Raw genomic sequence first — 19,666 nt, 5'->3', positions numbered from 1 at the left:
TTTAGCTATTGTCGTCATTCATCGGACCTGTGTTAAAAATCATACTCTACTCTGTTATATCCTCATTTCCTCAACTTCTTCATTGCACTCGACCAACGAAGCTAGTACTTCTAGTAATCTTAATTCTAAACAACAGCAACTATCGCAGGCAGACAGTTGGCTAGTCGGGTCATTTGTTCAACAGTCGAGCCATAAATAACAGTAATGAAATAATCAATACTTTATACTGACCGTGTGTATGTGTGTGTGTGTGTAGAGGTTAAACCTCATTCAACAGTTAATTTGTAACGCAACCTATACGACGGCTAGAATATCGTAGACATGTTTTATTTACATGTGTTTCTGCTGCATAGAAGCCTTATCCAAAGCTATTTTCACACGATAATGGCCGACAACTGCTGCTCCTGGGACGATTTATACGGCTGCATCTTTTATTACCGACTCGTTTGTCTAAACACTTTCCACGCTGTACTGCATCACAGACTGAAGCTTTAACTACACTAAATTATTGTAGGGAAATGTAAGATTAATTAACACTAGCTTTCAGCCTACATTACATATTGTAGTTTTATCATACAACATGATATAACTTTGCAGTCAAAGTGTATATTGTCCAAAATATATTCGTTGGGGCACAATAGGATAATGTTAGTTAACGTAATCTGCGCTGTGCGACACCTAGCGACGATTTATGTGCCGGCTTCGTTCGGACACGAGGGATTAAACTCTCCGCAGGGAAACAACAGCAAAAAGCAATTCTAGCACAATTGTTAGCTGCTTTTTATCATAGAATATTCGCGAAACATATTCCGTAATAACATTATAATTATTATGAAATATAGTATTTAGAATACATGGAGTCAACAAGTCGTGACGATGAAACAGAGGTGGCACAGGTAACACCTGCGGAGAGCAAGCTGTGGCAAACGAACAAACGTACCGTGAAGTGTAAGCTCGTCAGCTCGTCAGCTTGCCAAACATCGCTAAATTGCCCAACAGAGCCGACAGCCTACCTCGAATCAAATAAACAAACCGCTGCACAAATGCTGCTATCTAAGGTCCAGTTACTTGATTGCTTCTTCATACATACTATCATTTCATTTTCGGTCGATTACATAAATAAGTTATTTTAAAATTCTGAGTAAAAGCCACCTTAGCAACAGTATTGCAAGCATGATATAACTGAGTCACGATGTGCGCTTTTAACGAAAACAAAATACAACTCAAACTACACTATAAAGAAAATAACTAGACTGAAATGTTTACCTACACTAACACTATTACCGGTTTTTAAGTAATTTGTTTTGATCCCTCGACGATTCGTTAAGTAACTTTACTATAATATGTTTCTAAAATATTAAAGTAAAAAGAATATACTCTAATCACTCTGTGCTTACAAAAAATACATTTTCCACTCGGAATAAAAGTGGAATGAGCGGCGGGCCCAGTCCATAATCATAAAATAAGCGGCAGGCACGGCGAGAGCTGCGTATATCACAGCAGTAATCCGCATCAAATACATATTTGTAGCAGAGAATCACCACAAAAACCATGACCTTTGCCACTGGTGTTTGTCCACTAATGCCTTCAAAGACCTCGAATTTTGTGTTTGGAAGCCGGCGGCAGCGTCCGCGACCGTTAGTTGCGTGCCGACCGCCGACGCGAGCGTACGTCACCCACGGACATTCCTACACCCTCCGAGAAACCCCCGACACGAAAAAGTTGCATCCAGTGAACAAACAGAGTTGTTGTGTCAGTGTTACATTATATGGGAGCGTGATGTTTGTCTGTACCAGACCACTTTGGTAGTCTGTTCGCGGCAATGGCAGTATCGTCGTGGAGGTAAATATTGACGATATCTGATAGCCGGCAGTGGCGAATCCTCGCGACCACGGTCCGGTGCCAGATAAGTATTTGCTGAGCGTTCGAACGCCGTCCATTCCATTTCCCCGCGATTACATTTGCATATTTGCATGATCATTGAAAGCAAATACGGTTCGGACGAGTTCTTTCGAATAATCCTCAGCACACACTAAAAGCTTCATGCTTGTATAATGAACACAGTTGAGGTTGTTGTAATAACCATCACATTACGATATATTTCTGGACTTTTAAAATGAAACACATCGTTTAAAAGCTTTGTGGAGCCCGATATGTGAATACAGGATTGTACGCCGGACCGCGCGGACTCATGCCGGCAAGTGTGCACGTCGCCACAAAAATATGTGAATTAAAGTGTTCTCTTATATTCCACCGTTAAACTTCCAGACGAGCTTACGTAAGCTTTCGGCGGACTCCCCGCCCCCACTTATGTAACTACCCGATTTGGATGGAATTTTATCATTTTTGGATTCGGTTTTAGCAAAAAATATCGGTATCTAAAAAATATTAGTCCCAAGCATATAACAGTAAACGCGACGATACTGTGTGAAACGAAATCAAAAGCTTTGTTATTTTAAAATAGGCTTCGGAAAACTTATTTCGGTAAATAGGTCGCTGCAACCTTGTTGCTTGGTGTTGTTGTAGCTAGCCGAGGCTGGTGCACTATTGTGTTTCGTGTGCCGAGCCAGACATTCGATGCACGCGAGCTAATGGGGTTAATGCAATCGTCGTGCCCTTGATCGAGTATCTCTGCAGCATTATCAATGGATATTGTAGCGGATTCTAACCGCCTATTAAAGCTATTAATACTCCGCCGCCTGCCAAAAACATCTGTTGAACAGAACAATGAGATGACTTCAATCTGCTATGACAGACAAAGTTTACGTTTGAGGATCTACTTTAGTCTGAGAGATCTTGAGATCTTGCTTTGTAGGAAGCAAAGATTCAAAGTGCACAATGAGTTTAACCCCGACACCGGTCCTCGCAGAACTTTCAGATAAGCAATCGAATTAACATTCAAGGATAGTGGAAGTGATAACTCAGCCTCCCAGTATTCGTAATCCAGCCACTTAAAGGGTTAAATTTGATGGCGCTATTAGCTGACAAATCTTGATTGATTCTACTCTTTACTTTATTATCAGATGCACACTTTACGACAACTATTTTAGGATATTAAGTAAGTAAATAAATTAAATAAAAATGAACAATAAAACGCGATACCTACAGTAAAGTTGAACGTTCTACTTAAAATAAAGAAAGTAAAACATGACGCAAAAAAAGCGAAGAGCGTCAACTGAGGCTCAACGGTCGATAAAGAGCTTCGAATTATCTATTCCATTACACCGGATGGCCTATATCAATATTGCCCTGGGGAAACTTTGTGTATGACCTCGTGTAATTCCAGATACCTACGCTGTACCGTACTCACTTTAAATACGTACTACGGTCGATGTAGTATATGTACCTGCAATCTTACTATCACCTAATAACAACAAATTACAGCAAAGTAATTTTCACCAGCAATAAACATTGATCAGATTCAATTTGCGCTAAGTTCAAAGTTCCGCTGTATATTTTCGGTAGTCGGGCCGAAGCTATAAAAACAATTTTTGTACAACAGACATAAATCTTTATATAAAGAAACCATTAAAGGTGTGGTGATTACTGGAATGGAATGTTCCCAGAGTATATAGTACACACTTGATTATAATTTCACAAAGTTATGATGTCAAATAAATGTATGAGAAGGGTTTGCTCCCCTGGGGTCAGTCATGACTCAACGTTTCCCTTGATTTTACTCTACGTGATCTGAACACACATTAATACACAGTCACGATATGTTTTTCATATATTTTAACATCGAGTAATATCTAATCCATTTCCATGCTGATAGGAAGACACAATATACATAATATTAGTGAGTTGCTTTATTGAATTTTGAATCTAATTGCTATCCATACTACATTCATTACTGATTAATAATAACGACCTACGATTTACTTTTCGAGATAGATCTAAAGGAAAATTATAATAGACACGATCACCGATAAAGGAAGGAAAATTGAGCACAGGTAGGAGATATGCTCACTGACAATTTGATGAGAGAAATAGCCAATATCTACGGTTGGGCTGGAAAACCCATTATCCAATAGGTCAACAGCGAACACTAACGCTGCTGGATTGGACGCTGCGACCATTCTATGATTGAATTCAGTTCGACTGTGCCAATACATTGAGAAAAATCAACTATCGATACAGGATTGACGCTACGATTCAAAGTTATATTTTCTCTTACAGATTTTCTATATAAAATCGAAAATTCATAAGATAGGGTATCCTATACTATAGAAGACAAGTTTCAAAGTGATATTTCTTTGGTCGTAGCACTGTTGGAAACAGTAGTCGCATCAAGTATCGAGGCACCGCAGTGGAGCTTATCGCACCAACTTTATGAATAACAACTTTTATAGACGGCTACAGGGCTACTCGCCGTAATTTATGATAAAAATGTTTAAGGAGGTGCTATTGAATAGATAATAACATTGATAATGGATTAATATCGAGTGTATCATAATGATAACGCGTTTTCCCTCGGCGGCAGGTACACAATATAACACCTACCTTGTACCTGTGTAGGCAGTGAACAAAAAGCTCAATTTTACAAGAACGTTGTTTGATAAGAAAAGGTCGAAATGCTAATTTGTTAAGAGCTAATTAGAGAGAACATTAATATTACATTCTTGCAAATAGAAGCCTATTTGCGAAGGACAGTGGGACAGTTAAAAATAGCCTTCTACGATAATGAGTGAAGACAGTTATTAGCTTTGGTGATTATTTACTTATTGCCTACCAACACCTTGCCTTTATTGGAAAGAAAGTTTTAATATGTGACAATGTGTTAGTAAAATATCTGAACCTCGAGGGATAATTTCGACCCCGGCTAGACAGATGGCCTACAGTTAGGCAAACTCATATCACTTGGATATTGAGCTAGAAAAAGAGGTCCTTTACACTTAGTACTTGATAAAATCTTTCATTTAAACAAAATACAATAAAACATTGTAGTGCTAATTGTTCTACATTGACGGAAGAAGATGGAATTCCCTTTGAGGGACAGAGTTTTAATTCAATTATAATTTATTTCGTGTTAGGATCCCTTTGTGACATTTTACTGTTGAAAAGTAACTGCACACACAATTTGTTAAAGGTGATATTGGCGGTGTATCGTGATAAAATAAAAGTTAATGTTAGAGCAATTAAACACAGCCGGCCATTCCGGGTAATGTGGGCGACGCAGCCGGATAATGTCGTTACGCACGGCACGATACACATGTTGATACACAACGATATTAATTGTGGGATAAATTAACCATTTTATTATAAAGTTGCGACTGCTTTATCAGTAGCCTTTGATGGTATTAGTTCGATAACGGAGCATCGGAGAGATAACAGTAAAGTCGAACAAACAGTAAAGTTTAAATGTAGCGTATGAGCGAATCTGATAGGAAAGCTCTCTCCACGCCAAGACACAGTACTGACAGTACCGTCGTATCGTCTCGGCTGATCGTTTGCTGACTGGGACTTCGGGTAATGGTCGTTCCCGTACACACACATACACATCCTATTACAGCTTTATCTATTTTCGACTGCGAGATTAAAACCAAATTCTCTGTGGTTTAATCTCTCAATTACATTAAATATTGCTCACGAAAATACTATTTAATTCACGACACACCTGACACAACATAAATTTTCCTATAAAGCCATTACAAATAATTATGAAAAATCAACCCAGAACTTAGTGCACGGAATCTATCTATAACATTAAACTATCATATCAAACAGCACGTCAAGGTAATTGTTGTGGTTCAAGGATACAGGAGTAGCGTGTAATTTAATACAAGAACACGGCGGCATTATAAAATATTTAGCTATACGTTGTGTTAGCTCCACGTTTACAACAACGGAACAACTCTCAACAAAGCGAACTTCACTCAAGAAACAATGAAACTTATGAATAAAATATCGCGCCACCTTTGAGTTACAGGGTGCCTTGTTCAGTTATTTAGTAGAATTCAGAATATAAAGTTCTAATTCTACAAACAAAACAAAAATCTAGATAAACTTTCTGATGACGAACTTTTCCATGACAAAGAAAGGCTTTTTAAATCCATCAGTGGCATATGACGCGCGTGCGGCAGACTTCAATAAAAGGGGACGCGATAAAACCGCCCGTCTCCGCACGGCCATAGAGGCACACGCACTCCTGCAGCGTTCATATGTGATAAATGAGCCGACTGCCAGAGAAACAAATGTTTCATATTACCTAGCTATTGAAAACTAACGTAATACGTAATGTAAATACAAATTGATTACACTATTGTTGAGGGTAATCCAATAAAAAGCTTTCTTAAAACAGTGTCCAGCTGAAGGTTATTTACTTCCAGCGTAATGTCCACAGCGACCGGCGACCGGCGCGCCCTCAACACACACGGTGTAACTTTTATCACTATCATAAAAAAGGTACAGCAGTCCACTATTATTGTTAAGAATATAAAACCTTCTTGGAGATTAGCAATAAGAAGAAATAGTGGACGATACTACAAAAAAATCGTTTAAAATCTATAGTTATACATTCTACTCCGTTGTGTAATTATTACGTTAGACGTATATGTATGTATGTTTAGTTTGGGTTTCATCATTTACCCATCGAGTTGACCACATCATCCGCACCGCCATCAGTTACGCTGTCCGCAAAGAATGTCCTGATTGTATCAATTACTTCTCGTTCTACTGACAGTTTACGTGGAAATAGATCGGTGCACATCAAACGAACACGACCAGATACCTCTTTGATGTTTTGTCAATTTGTTTCGGCAGGGAAGCGTACTATATCTGTACAAATAAAGATTCGCGTTGCTGTCTCAGGGGCGTTAACGTAATTTCCTATAAGCTGCCGGTGCTGAGCCTGTGCCAACATATCACTTCTATTAGAACACACCGCTGTATAAATATACGATCGTGTAAGGTATATGTTTGTACCATACATGACACTCGAAAGACAACTCTTTCACTTCCAATCAAACCAAAACCGTTATGGTCAATTCAAAGTTAATTAACACTATAAATACAAATTAAGTAATATTTTGCTTCGATATGTCACTATTAATAAAGAATTTCATAAAAATTAAAAACCGATAACACTCAATTCCTACATAAATAAGAGTATTAAGTGTCCCAAAAATACGGCAGATTGCCTTCGAGTTTATTTACCCGTAATAAAGTCGAAGATTCCGAAAATGGTATTGAATTGAATATTTTTCCGCTACCCAAAGTGTACCGATATCCTTGTGCGACAAAGTTGATTGAATTGTTTAAGTGTGTGAAGTAAGCAAATCAACGGGAATTAGCGGTTCACATCTGATCAATTAAGCGAGTTAAATGAAAAGCGCCGCCTCACCCTGCTCGGCGACGTGTTGTCAGCTCGCGCCCGTCACGGGACAGACATCGCCTGCCCAATTAGGACGCGGCCCATTGAAGCAAGCCACGCCGATACCAAACGTCTTTAAAATCTATTAAGTATCGATGTTCAATCGGTTTTATCAAGTGATTTATTGCCACACACGATTATATCCTTACAAGTTTAATCCGTAGAAAATTGAGACGTCGGAAAATAGTAGTAAAATTATCTCCAACCATTTTCGAAATAATGGAGATAATGGAATTTCTTTATTTTTGGTCAATTAGATAAGTATGTTGTCACTTTCACCTGAATATTTGCAATGGAACAGCAAACAGTTTACTGTTTGCTGTTTTGACCAACCATTTGGCTAGTATTCGTTTATTTCTTAAATAGGCAAAATATATGAGGAAATTATTTAATGAGTCTCGTGGCTATTTATATTTTTCCCTGAACCTTCGCTCATACAATAACCATAAAAGAGAAATGGGAAATTTATATAACCAAACACGAAGCAACAATATGACCCTTGTGTAATCTGTTTTCTTTCTTCAGTACATTAAATGGCTATTCTGGACCAATTAGTTTTTGCTAAATGTAATCTAAATATATTATAATGCCGCGAATCTTGTTGATACAAGTCGAGAGCCTTTTTAATTGAGTTACAGAAAATGGAATAGACAAGGTTTTTAAACTGAGTTTTGTTTACAACGATGAGAAAAATATTTGAAGACATTTTCTAGAATCCGTAATGAAAGTTGTGCGGGATCTTTTTTTCCCAGGGAGTAGATGTAACACTGAATGTCATAATGTTTGGTGATACCGTCCCTTTCAGTGAGTCGATATTTGAGCCCAATTCCTTTACAATAGTAGTGTTGCAACGACAACCTTCTGTTCAAGCTGCTAAAGGACGTGACGTAACGAATACTCAGATTTCGCTATATGTGCACGCATTGAGTAAGTTCTTAGTACCTATTAAAGATGTTTTGGCAATTTGCTCATTGAGTCAATAATGTCGTAATTCTTTTAACGAGATATTATGTACTCGCGAGTAGTGGAACATCCGGCTTTGTTCAAACACACTATGTACATCCCCGTGTTGGGTCACTTTCTCCGTTGGCTCTCTATGATCACGTGTGCCGGAAAATATCGAGTAGTTGTAATCGTGACTCGTATCAGTAATGGCGGGAGCTCGCGAGACTGCGGCAGTTTCCTCTCTGCCTGATAGCTGCCAGCACTCCGGACCAGCAGTTAGAGTCTCTCACGTTCAGGGGACAACGTCCTATATTTTTATCGAGGCCAGCGCACTTATTTTCAAGTTGATTTCATTCCGCCATTCACTTCTGCCATGCAATTAAATCGTAAACTTAATTCGACGGAAGCATTCATGAAAATTGGATAGAAGTTTTATATGAATCGTAGACGGTAACTCTGGGAGAATCCCAATCTTGCGGCCATCCACAACATCATAACAATATTTCTGAAGTACGGGCGCAGTAACGAGTTCATACTTTCGAGGGCACCCATCCCATTAAACATTTCGTGTAATTTAGAAGGATTATGTGATAAAGTTTTCAAGCGTTCGACTGAAGCTCGAACGGGCAAGTAGGAGTATAAATCAAAGTTATTTGACAAGCGAGATTCTCCAATAAAATGGACATTTTCCTTTTTGCCAGCTCTTCGGAACGCGAACAATGTTATCACGAGACTTTCTCAGCAAGATCTTGTGTTTGTGTTGCGAACCAATGTAATTAATTTAAAAAAAAGCTCGCGTTTATTCCACTATCACTATTGTAAGATATAGCATTGCACGCGGTACGATTCAAACAAACAGTTTTACTCGTAAGTAAATACGAGTAGTAGCGGCAAGAAATACAAAATAAAGTATAATCAATGAGTCAGAGATGTCGTCGCTATCGCACGACCTCTAACTCATTTGATAAAACGGTGTAGTAAATCAAAGAGCACAAAATCTACAAACAGATAGTTTTGCAACCATTGAATGTTTACATCGAACAATATTGGCTCGTCCGACTCCGTACTACAACAGAAAGAATATTGCTATCTTGATTGAATTGTGGTCAGTAATAGCCGGCCATTTGTCTTCATTTTTGACCTCTGCCCAATGTAATGGGAGTTCACCTTAAATATAGTGCTATGGGGCCGTTCAAGTATTACGTAAGCAGATTTATTGCAATTATTTACCCCCCATCCCCCTTGTCAGCAAAAGTAAGCAAAGCTCTTACCCCCTCCCCCCATGCTTACGTAAACATTTGTCAATTAATGTATTGTTTTTTTAATTTTATAATGTTATAATTATAATTTGAAAAATAAGAAAATAGATTTAGGATAGAGATTATATTTTACTGAAACGGTATTCAACATAGAGTAAAGGACAAAAATATTATATCTTACTAACATAACAAACTTATTTTAAATTTTTGGTACATATATTAAATTCAAATTAACAGTCTTCAGTCCATGAAACCCGAATCCATGATTCTAAGTTTTCGATGACATTGGATTGCTTCGATTGCTGCTCAGTGTTGTGAGTCTGCTCGCTTTCATCCGATTTTGGAATGTCTACGTCATTCTCATCGAGCCATTCAACATCATGGTGCTCTAAATTTTGAATAATGCACATCAGTTCATTAGCACGACGAGCAGCGACTCTTACAGGTCTAACTTTCCTATCAGTGTGCGTGTTTACTTTCTTATGGATCTTTTCGATGTGACGATTTAGTGACTTGACGGAAGCATGATAAAGACCACACGTTTTGCATGTTCGACTTGATAGCCTCAATTGTACCGTCGGACAAAAATAATCGTATGGCATTTGCAGGAAATCTTTGAGTGAAGCACTTAAGCGTAGAGCTAAATTGACTGGAAGATTAAGAAATTGCCCTCCTTCATCTAAAACCAAGTCATCAACTGTTTGTTTTACTTTTACAGGTGGTGGAAGAAACCTGTTGTCTAGTAATCTAAATAGTCCACTTCTTGGACGACAGCATTCTGTATTTCTACATTTTACAATTTGGAGCAAGTATTGGCTTTCACGCACATGTTCTGAATACCATTTAATGTCTGGAAAATCAGGAAGATCTTGTTCACCTGCCCCAACATATTTTGCATTAACATTATAGCCATCAATTTCCATTGAACTCCATACTTCAGCTAATACTTTTCCTGCAAATTCGAAATTAGATCTTTCTAAATGTTCATCAATTGTAACGCCACGTTCATCCAAATGAGACCCAAAATGGTCATGAGGCAATATTAAACCAGCCAGTTCCCGACTAAGAGGAGCCATTCTGCGCTCTACTCTGTTATACGCACTTCTTCCGGGAGCATTGGTAGCTAAAAACAATGCATCGAGATCATGTCGCTTAAAGTGTTGTATAGCAAACCCTATGACTTTTTGATAACGCGGATTTTCATCTGGCCCTCCATCAACCGTCATGATTACCACTGGTTTTACTAGTCCATGGTCAGTTTTAGCTAATGGTCGAAACTCTTCAAGTTCGAGAAGCGTCTCGAAATCCTGAGCATGAGTATTAGCAGTAGATGAACTATGCTTTCCACTTCGAATAGCGATGTATGTTGGTCCAGAATATCCAACGGCTTGCGGTTGTCCTAGCATATTGGAAGTGATTTTGATACCAGCATAAACAGATGGTATTAATTTATGACGCTCAGCGATTACCCAATCGTGATCAGGCAATTTGATTCTATATTCCATGTGCATTAGAAGAGGTGCTTGCTTATTTGCCGCAGTTACGCCAATAGGGACTCGAGCTTTATCATCTTGAGATATGAAAAATACTTGATCTGGTCCTAGTATGGATGCTATGTTCTCTAAATAATGGATTGATGTTTCAGCGAACTTGCTATCTAAGTGGCTCTTGTGGTGATCAGTTTGAGCCCGAATGAGCTTAACAGGGACTGTCGATACATGTCTTCGTCCCTCTGCAGAATTAGATTTTCTGGGAATCAAACGAAGATATGTCCCACTGCGACTAATGTCAAATCCCATTTTACGTAATTCTTGTGTGAGTTCATCAAGAGTTTTTACGCTGCGAATTGATTCCGTTCGTCTTCTATCATCTGCTGCACTCCCAAATAAAGCTATATCCGCGATTGTTTTCAATAGTAAAGGTTGATTGCTTTCAAGATTAGGACGTCCCACTGAATCCCTCAGAGATAGTCTTTTTTTCATTTCTGGATTTTCATGACAAATATCTTCTAACTTTCTTTTCATACCATCCCTGTGTTTCTTCTGGGCAACTGCGTTTTGAACCTTCCTGTTTAAAGACTGTTTTGCTGTTTTTATTTCCTCGCGCAACTTAATGATCTGTTTATCAACTTCAGCACGGATTGACATAGTATCTCTGGCAGAATACAAAGCATTCAAATTTTTTTCGAGTAGAGCAATCTTATTTTTCATAGCTTCCTGAGAAGGTTTTGGTCTCTGTTTATCTGTATTTTTATTAATTTCGCATTGCTGTTGTGATTCATTACCGGTTTTTATTTTATCTTCTTCCTGTTTTTTAATATTTGAAGCTGGCTGTGTAATTTGTGTTTTTTCTGCAGGTTTACAGGTTGCCTAAAAATAAAAACTTTCTATGGGTTCTGCTAAAGATTCTCTTATTAAGCTACATAAATACAAAGTATGGCAATAAATATGGTAAATACAAAACCCTATGGCTTTAAATCTAATATCTTTAAACGAGCAAATCGTTCCGGTCACAAAATACAGGGTGTTATAGTCTATTCAAGTAGGTATTTAAAAGAATATAAACAATCTTGATATGTCTTTTTATTGAAATATGCAATTATAAAATCAGATATCTGTAAAGGTGCGTACAGACATCGCGAGGCTTGCGCCGCGAATGGTTCGTCTCGCATACATCAACCTGAGGCATGCTACGGCACATGTATACGTGCGAACCATTCGCGGCGCACGCCTCACGATGTTTGTACGCACCTTTATGTATTTACAGAAAAGCAATTTTTTAATATTGGTTGAGTTTTTAAATGAATCACAACAGATTTTACACAGTTTACAATTTTAAACCACATATTTCAATAAAAAGACATATAAAGATTGTTTACATTCTGTTAAATACCTATTTGAATAGAGTATAGTTTTCTGTAGGTATATAATATATATGTATAAAACTGACATCCTGTATTTTGTGACCAATTGACGGAATCAATTATAAGAAATAAATCTATATAATGAATATTACCTCTATACTTTAAGATAGGCCATAATATTTTCTAATTAGCAAAGAGAAACTTTTTGGCGATTTCTAATATTTCTAGTAGGTACCTAAAATGATTTCGTCACTCACCTTAGAAAAAAATGTAGTAAATTGGATTTATTCTTAGTCGCTGCTTGCAATTCTTCTTCGATTCTCTTAGATACAATAATATCTAGTTCCTTGTCGGATTTTGCTTGTAATTTATAATTTCGCCACACTTCGTTAACTAACTTTTGTACATTTTGTACTTTCGTACTTGTATGAGATTTTTTAAAACTTTCAAACAATTTTTGGTATAACTTGGATTTGTCTATTTGAAATGACATCTTATTTAAACATTAAACTTTGGATAATGGAATGAATGGTAACACAAATGTTAACTTGCTTTACTATGCTTACAATACGTCTACTCGCTATAGCAGCCAAACGAAACAATACACTGATAGAGGAAATTTAGACAAGTGAACAGCGCGCGGTAATTCCCTTACTCGGTTCTAAAGCGAGTAGGGGAATTACCGCGCACTGTTCACTAAATGTATGTATTACTTGCGGGAATCCCCGAAAATGCTTTTCGTTTTCAAGCAAAGACAATGTGTGGGTTGCCATTCGTGTAAAAAAGAAAATAACTACCGATGACGTAATCATCATCTAGACTCCCCTACCCCCCATGTCATCCAAAATAAGCAAAGCAAAGACCCCCCGCCCCCCCATAGTGCTTACGTAATAATTGAACGGCCCCTATGTTGTGTGGCTGTTCTGTAGTGTGCAGTGTGGATTCACATGTTCTGTGCGATGGTAGTGAATGGTAGTGGTTGTGATCGGATGCCGTATTAATACTTGTCGGTACCACTGACACGTACGGCGACCGGTAAGTGTTGCATCTTGCTTTATTTATTCAAAACGTCAAACTGACACTTGTTATTGTAACTCTCTGCAACAGAGACAAGCTCGTGATGTTGTGCACCTTAGCCCTGATGTTTACACATAATATCTACTTATGCATAGTACTCTACCTATATCAAAATTACCAGTTTATACTCAACTTCACTGAAGTTTATATAGATGAAATTATACAACTAATTTGCGTGTTCCTACACTTGGAGGAAAATACACATTCATTAAAAAGTAAAGAAAAAATGAGTAATTAAAATAGTTGCTACATTAGTTAATAAATCGAAGTGCAGAGGTCGCACGCGACGCTCGCACGCCACATTACGTAAAGGACGATCGTAGATATACTACACAAAAATATTTATAAAATCGATATCGATTACAAACTTGACGATTTCTACTGTTTACTTAGTTAGCTTGTTCCAATGACACTATTATTTTCCAATGTATGCATAATTTGTGTGTTAATCGAAATAATCGAGTACAAGAGACCACTGTTAAAAAGTGCAATGTTACTGAATTACATTTCTTTTGTATTCGGGCGATCATTCCATATCAGAACATCTAAGAGTAAAAAAGATTATACATACTTTAATTCACATAGTTGCCTTTGTTTTTTTTTTTTATATTGCAAATAACAATCTTTTCTGCTTTGTCATAGCTGTATGATTACCAATGCAACTTGCTTAAGCTTACCACGCACGGCTGAATTAGGCTTATGTCAATATTAGTCTGTATCAATGTATACCGACTAAACAGATCATGATTGAGGCTCCACAAGCCACGGGCGAAGCATAGACAAACGACATTAGGCACGTCGTCTGTGGTGCATGCTAATGCACTAGGCATTGGGAAAGGGCATTCTAGTAGCCCTGTAGATACATCTGTGATCAGAATACTGCCACAATTACACATCAGTATGGACGAGTAGTTACACATATTTGTGTCATCAACGTCGTGTGTACTGACTCTGGATTTTTCTTAAGTCAATCTTACAACATCATTAGGTTAACATCCAAACCGCTACACAAACCTCATTTAAATATCCTCTTACAAACCAAAACTTGACTTAAATTTAATTATACCCATGACGCAAACCAAAACAATATCGGAACATTAAAGTTAAAAGCTTTAACGTGTGTAATCTCAGATATATCCATAAATAATTTAATGTTAATCCTAATTCAATGCGCGGATTAGACACATTTGACGATAGACGTACGAACTCGCGTCAAAATTCCACATAAATAAATCCGTGCTACCAATCTAGCTGTCAAAATCATCGCGTTACAAATTGCCATCTGATGTCTGTCATCGTTCTCACACAAAAGCATACAAACAAATTGTAAAACCAATTTTGGCATTTCATTCATCAAAACTTCGTTTGTACTTGGTGACTGAGCAATTACGTAGCAACTATCATTCTGCCACATCGCAATCTCATTTCGATGAGGCTATCATCAAGCTATTCATAATGTTTAGCAACGGTATCCTGATAGACAGAGGGACTATGCATAGACTCAGTCCGCACACCGAACGATGTGATGTAATAATAAATGTCGTAATAAGGTTGTCGATCTCTCAAATCTCAGTAAGGGCCGACTCCGTGCAAACATCTCGTCCTGCCGTTTCCGCGTCTCAGAAAATTTACGAATACTACCGCGTAGCTACTTCGATATTTGTCCGGACATAAATTACCAACAAATGGACGCCGGCACCGATTCCACTTAAACGAAATCGAAATAAATGGAGCCGCTATAATTTTATTACTCATTAATATTGAGACGCATTAAAAAGATATTTTAGAAACCGAATCCGCTACGTTACACTTACATCTTTATTCATGTTTAAATACAAATGTTTACGGAACATATTTAAAGTATTTTCATTCGAACTTCTTTACAATCTCGATTTTATTAATGTAGATTAATTGCCAAGTATCAGTTAAATGGCAAACGGTGCGGGCAAATTAAAATTAATGGCGTCTGCAAAGTGTTGTGATCCATGTCTATTTGTAATTCAGATGGCAGTGTCGTCGGTTAGTCCTGATGAGGCTCAATATAATTAACGTTGTCATTTCCAGCGCCACTATATTTCATCACCAAACGACACGCCCGCGTCATTTATAAGAACTATAAGAAAGAAAGAAATATAAAAGTAGTTAGCTTAATAAATCCGAATATCTTTGTCCTTTGACCCACACTGTATAATACGTTTTGTTCCATTTTCAATAGTGTTTCAATTACGTGTATAGGTTTTATATCGAACTATGATCGCTACTTAGAACTTAATTTGTAAGTTGAAGTGGTATTTTCATTAATCATGTCATAAAATTATACAATATTTATAGTAAACACAAACTCAATAGCTGGCTCTCGAAGGACGCACCTTCGAACATTGCCGGAACATAACGTGTTACGAAAGTAGTGGCTTTGTGAAGCACGTGGCCTTCGAAGTCTGGAATTAATTCATTTATAGCGGCCCGGCAATCGATTAGGGCGCAGACAGACAAAGCTCGGCTCACACTGTGCAATATAAATAATTCAACGACGGCAGCGAGAGTGGCAACTTCCGACGCTCTCGCAGGCGATCCCTTGAAAAAGTTGATAATGTGATTTAGAGAGGCACGCCAAGTGGAGCGGCTCCTGCCGAGTAATTTGTGTGGCGACGCGCCCTCGCATACTGAGCACCCTGCAGCACCCTGCAGCACCCTGCCTCCCGCCACCGCTCGTACACGCCGCTATGCATTTACAAGGATGCGTGGCACGTGCACCGCGCGCTGTAATTACGACCCGAGCACTAACCAACTTTTGTCTTTGTTCCAGGTGTGTGGATTCATCAACGTAGTGCAAATAAAATGTGCGACAAGTGCAAACGGGAAAAGACCTCTGTGTATGTAGCTAGTGTATCGCGAGGGACGTGTGAGGGTAATAGTTAAGAGCATGTGCGCGTGAGTTTGACCACGACGTCGGACTATTCGGAGTGGGAAGCGCTGGCGACCGCGGCCAGCGATGGTATGGACGTTGTATTCGGGAATGAGAGCGACTGGGGGTGGAACGCGACCGACGAGGGGGAGAGTACGAACCTCTACAATTACTGGGCATGGAGCATCGTGGACGGCTCGCTGATGCTGCTCATCGTGAGCGGGAACACACTGACGATCCTGGCGGTGACGCTGAGCCGGCGGCTGTCGTCGCTCGTGTCCAACCAGTTCGTGCTCAACCTAGCCATATCCGACCTGATGGTGGGCCTCACGCTGCCTTACCATTTGGTCTTCTACTTGAACGATGACTTTGGCACTATCAAATGGTCGTGTCTGATGCGCTTTATTCTCATAATCCTAGCGTGTCTCGCGTCCATTTACAACATTATAGCGATAGCTGTTGACAGGTCAGTGTAACGACATCATTTTATTATTTCACATTACTATTCTACTATATGTAATATTTTAGTAATAATATGACACTCTTGCTGCACCTTGTTTGACTGAATATAATAAAAACATCCAACAATATTCATTTGAATCGACGTCGGCTGTAAGCTTTACTGAAGCAATATTGTTATGGGTTGCAGGTACATAGCGATAGTGCACCCGCTCCACTACAGCCGGTACATGACCAAGCTGGTGACGCGGCTGCTGATGAGCGCCACCTGGTCGGTCGCCGTCTGCATCAGCTGCATCCCCGTGTTCTGGAACGACTGGCACGAAGGAGTTGCTTGCGAGATGAATGTGGTCTGTACTTTTACGTTTAAAATTAACAATTTCAGGCTAAGATATTTACCGAATTTGAGCTTTGTACGAATATAATGATTTACGACTGCTTCATGACATTAAAAAAAATGTCTAGACGTTTGAAACCACCATAAAATATAATATCGCTTGTGATCGAATATGAACACAAAGCTGTTTACGCACAACACGTGAATAAGAGGTACAACATGACAACTATCTGCGGAGACTGAAAAACTCGTGTCAACACATTCCGTAATATAAAACCGCACTTATCTGAAATTCATAGTAAAACGAAATGGGATTCTCAGGGCACGTTCCGCAAACCTATTACATAATACACAGATAAAAGCTGTTTTAGGGAGAGTATATCTATTGATACTTAGGCATTTATGCCGTTAGTAGTTATTCCTAAAGACCGATCAAGACTGGTAATATCTTGTTTTATCAGAAATGTTGTGGATTCCAGGTAGTGCCCAAGAAATACACGACGAGTATACTGGCGCCGATGTTCTCCTTGATCTGGATGGTGATGTTCATCCTGTACTGGCGGATATGGCGCGAGGCCACCTGCCACGCGCGCCGCATGAGGGCCAACACCTGCTGCCCAACCGGGGCCAACGATTGGAAGAGCATACAGGTAACCGACCATTCTTATGTCACTTGCAAATATAATTAGGTTAAGATCCGCCTAAATCTCTGTCTATAATAAAAATTGTTATGTGTTTAAAGAGTAACAATTTAGTCTTTATTTGTTCTCCTGCATACGAATCTCCGTTTTAAAACTAGCAGACCAATTACTGTCTGGCTGATAAATCTGTTTTGCCGTTTAATTAGATGTAAATTAATAAAATTGTATTGTTAATGTATTCAATTGAAACGTATTTACAGTATATCGCGTGTCGGTGAGAATTTAAATAGAAATGAACATGTCCGCAGGTGGTGCTCCTGGTCCTCGGGTCGTTCTCAATATGTTGGATGCCGTTCGTGGTGGTGGCGTGTGCACAGACGTTCCCTATCATGCCGCTGCACAACCACATAGCGTACCGCGTCACCTCGTCGCTGGCTATGTCTAACTCCGGCATAAATCCACTCATCTACGCGTGGAAAAACGCAGGCTTCCGAGCCGCCTTTGCAAAGTTACTACGATGCAAGAGGCCAGACACGTCTGAATACAGGGGCTCCCCGGCGCCGGAGAGGAAGCGAGGCTCGGTGGCGCTGAGAGAAGGGTCTATCACGCGGTCGAGTGCGCCGAGCGCGCTGTCCAGCCTGGGCGGGCGGCCGGCGCGGCTGCTGTACATGGAGCACGAGGCGGACACGGCGCGCTGCCGCATCATCGAGAACGCGGGCTACGTGGAGGCGGAGCGCGGCGACACCAACCCCTCGTACGCGCCCGACGGGCCCACGCCGGTGCACCGGCCCGCCACGCGCGCCGACTTAGTGTAGTGTACAAACGATCATTAGACGTTTTGTGGGAAACGTGAAACGCTTCTAGTATTTAAAGTTGTTAGTGACTGTAGGTACCCCCTTCGCATTTAGGTACCTGTTCGAATCTACGCTCAAGTTTTTAAAAGCTTTATTGTTGAATTTTTATTGAAAGATTATAATGAGTTCCCTGCCATAATGATGTTTTAAAAAGAGGTTCTCTATCAAACAAAGATGTTTAAATTATATAAAGAAAATTAAAAGATGTTCTATGTATTATTAAAGTATGTAAATAAATGCACATTATTTATTTCTTTTCAATCCTAAAATACTTACATCACCTGTTTAGGAATGTAACTTAGAACGCCATCTATGGCAAAACAGTGGAATTAAATGTACACCCAACTGAAACCTTGAGAAAAACGTCCAACAGATGGCAGTAAATATAACAATGCCTGTCCTAAGCCGAAATCAAACTAACCAAAACACTAATCCAGATTTTACAATAATTAATTAAAGTTATAATAACTATAAAACAAGAAATGTGGTAGGAAAATTTTTGAATATACAAAATAACATATTAGCTGATAACATGGACAGTGACTACATACTCCTGTTTATTCCTACTTTGATTTGTATAATCAAAGGAGGTCAGTTACGTCGTGTGATAATAGTTAACGAACAACTTCACATAATATCAGCTACTATACAATATTTCTACTACATATACTCTTCTTTACTGTATACCTAACAAAACGATTTTAAATAATCTGCGCTACCATTACAATAACGAGTGTAACGAACCAGTTAGGTTGATTGATTTCTAACAGAGTTTATGAAAGTAGAAATTCAAGTGTAAGTATGAAACTGCCTTATCGATACCTGTACGAAACGAATTAAAGGCGAGTTTGGTGTTGAGAGCATCGTCTTAACATTAAATTAATATTCTATTTGTAAAATACACTGACCACAAGGTCTGAGTGTAACTTGTATTAAGATGTAGCATCTCAGCCT

At 38.9% G+C, this 19,666-nt stretch overlaps 2 protein-coding genes across 3 annotated transcripts in view; one reads left to right on the top strand and one right to left on the bottom strand.

Moving 5' to 3' along the window:
- Positions 1-19,666, bottom strand: part of LOC118272859 (serine/threonine-protein kinase SMG1) — a 97,237-nt gene that overhangs the window by 70,425 nt on the left and 7,146 nt on the right. The gene's annotated exons all lie outside the window — the stretch shown is intronic.
- On the top strand, positions 1,624-18,953 carry LOC118272663 (histamine H2 receptor). Of its 2 annotated transcripts, none has more exons than XM_035589291.2 (5): positions 1,624-1,842; positions 16,323-16,887; positions 17,071-17,230; positions 17,697-17,867; positions 18,167-18,953. In XM_035589291.2, exons 2-5 carry the CDS (start codon positions 16,514-16,516, stop codon positions 18,671-18,673), a joined length of 1,212 nt encoding a protein of 403 aa, XP_035445184.2. In that variant the 5' UTR covers positions 1,624-1,842; positions 16,323-16,513; the 3' UTR covers positions 18,674-18,953. The 2 variants fall into 2 exon arrangements, with proteins under 2 accessions (XP_035445184.2, XP_050549395.1); XM_050693438.1 differs by lacking the exon at positions 1,624-1,842 and adding an exon at positions 13,344-13,474.

The sequence above is a fragment of the Spodoptera frugiperda genome, chromosome 4, assembly GCF_023101765.2.
Source record: "Spodoptera frugiperda isolate SF20-4 chromosome 4, AGI-APGP_CSIRO_Sfru_2.0, whole genome shotgun sequence".
Lineage (NCBI taxonomy): Eukaryota > Metazoa > Arthropoda > Insecta > Lepidoptera > Noctuidae > Spodoptera > Spodoptera frugiperda.
Note: the sequence above shows the minus strand (reverse complement) of the source record. Positions and strands in the feature narration are given on the sequence as shown.

Bases quoted from the DNA above. Each gene is read 5' to 3' on its own strand.
- LOC118272663 (XM_035589291.2), top strand. From the start codon at position 16,514: ATGGACGTTGTATTCGGGAATGAGAGCGACTGGGGGTGGAACGCGACC. The intron at 16,888-17,070 runs GTCAGTGTAACG...TATGGGTTGCAG, and splicing joins ATAGCGATAGCTGTTGACAG to GTACATAGCGATAGTGCACC. The intron at 17,231-17,696 runs GTCTGTACTTTT...TGTGGATTCCAG, and splicing joins TTGCTTGCGAGATGAATGTG to GTAGTGCCCAAGAAATACAC.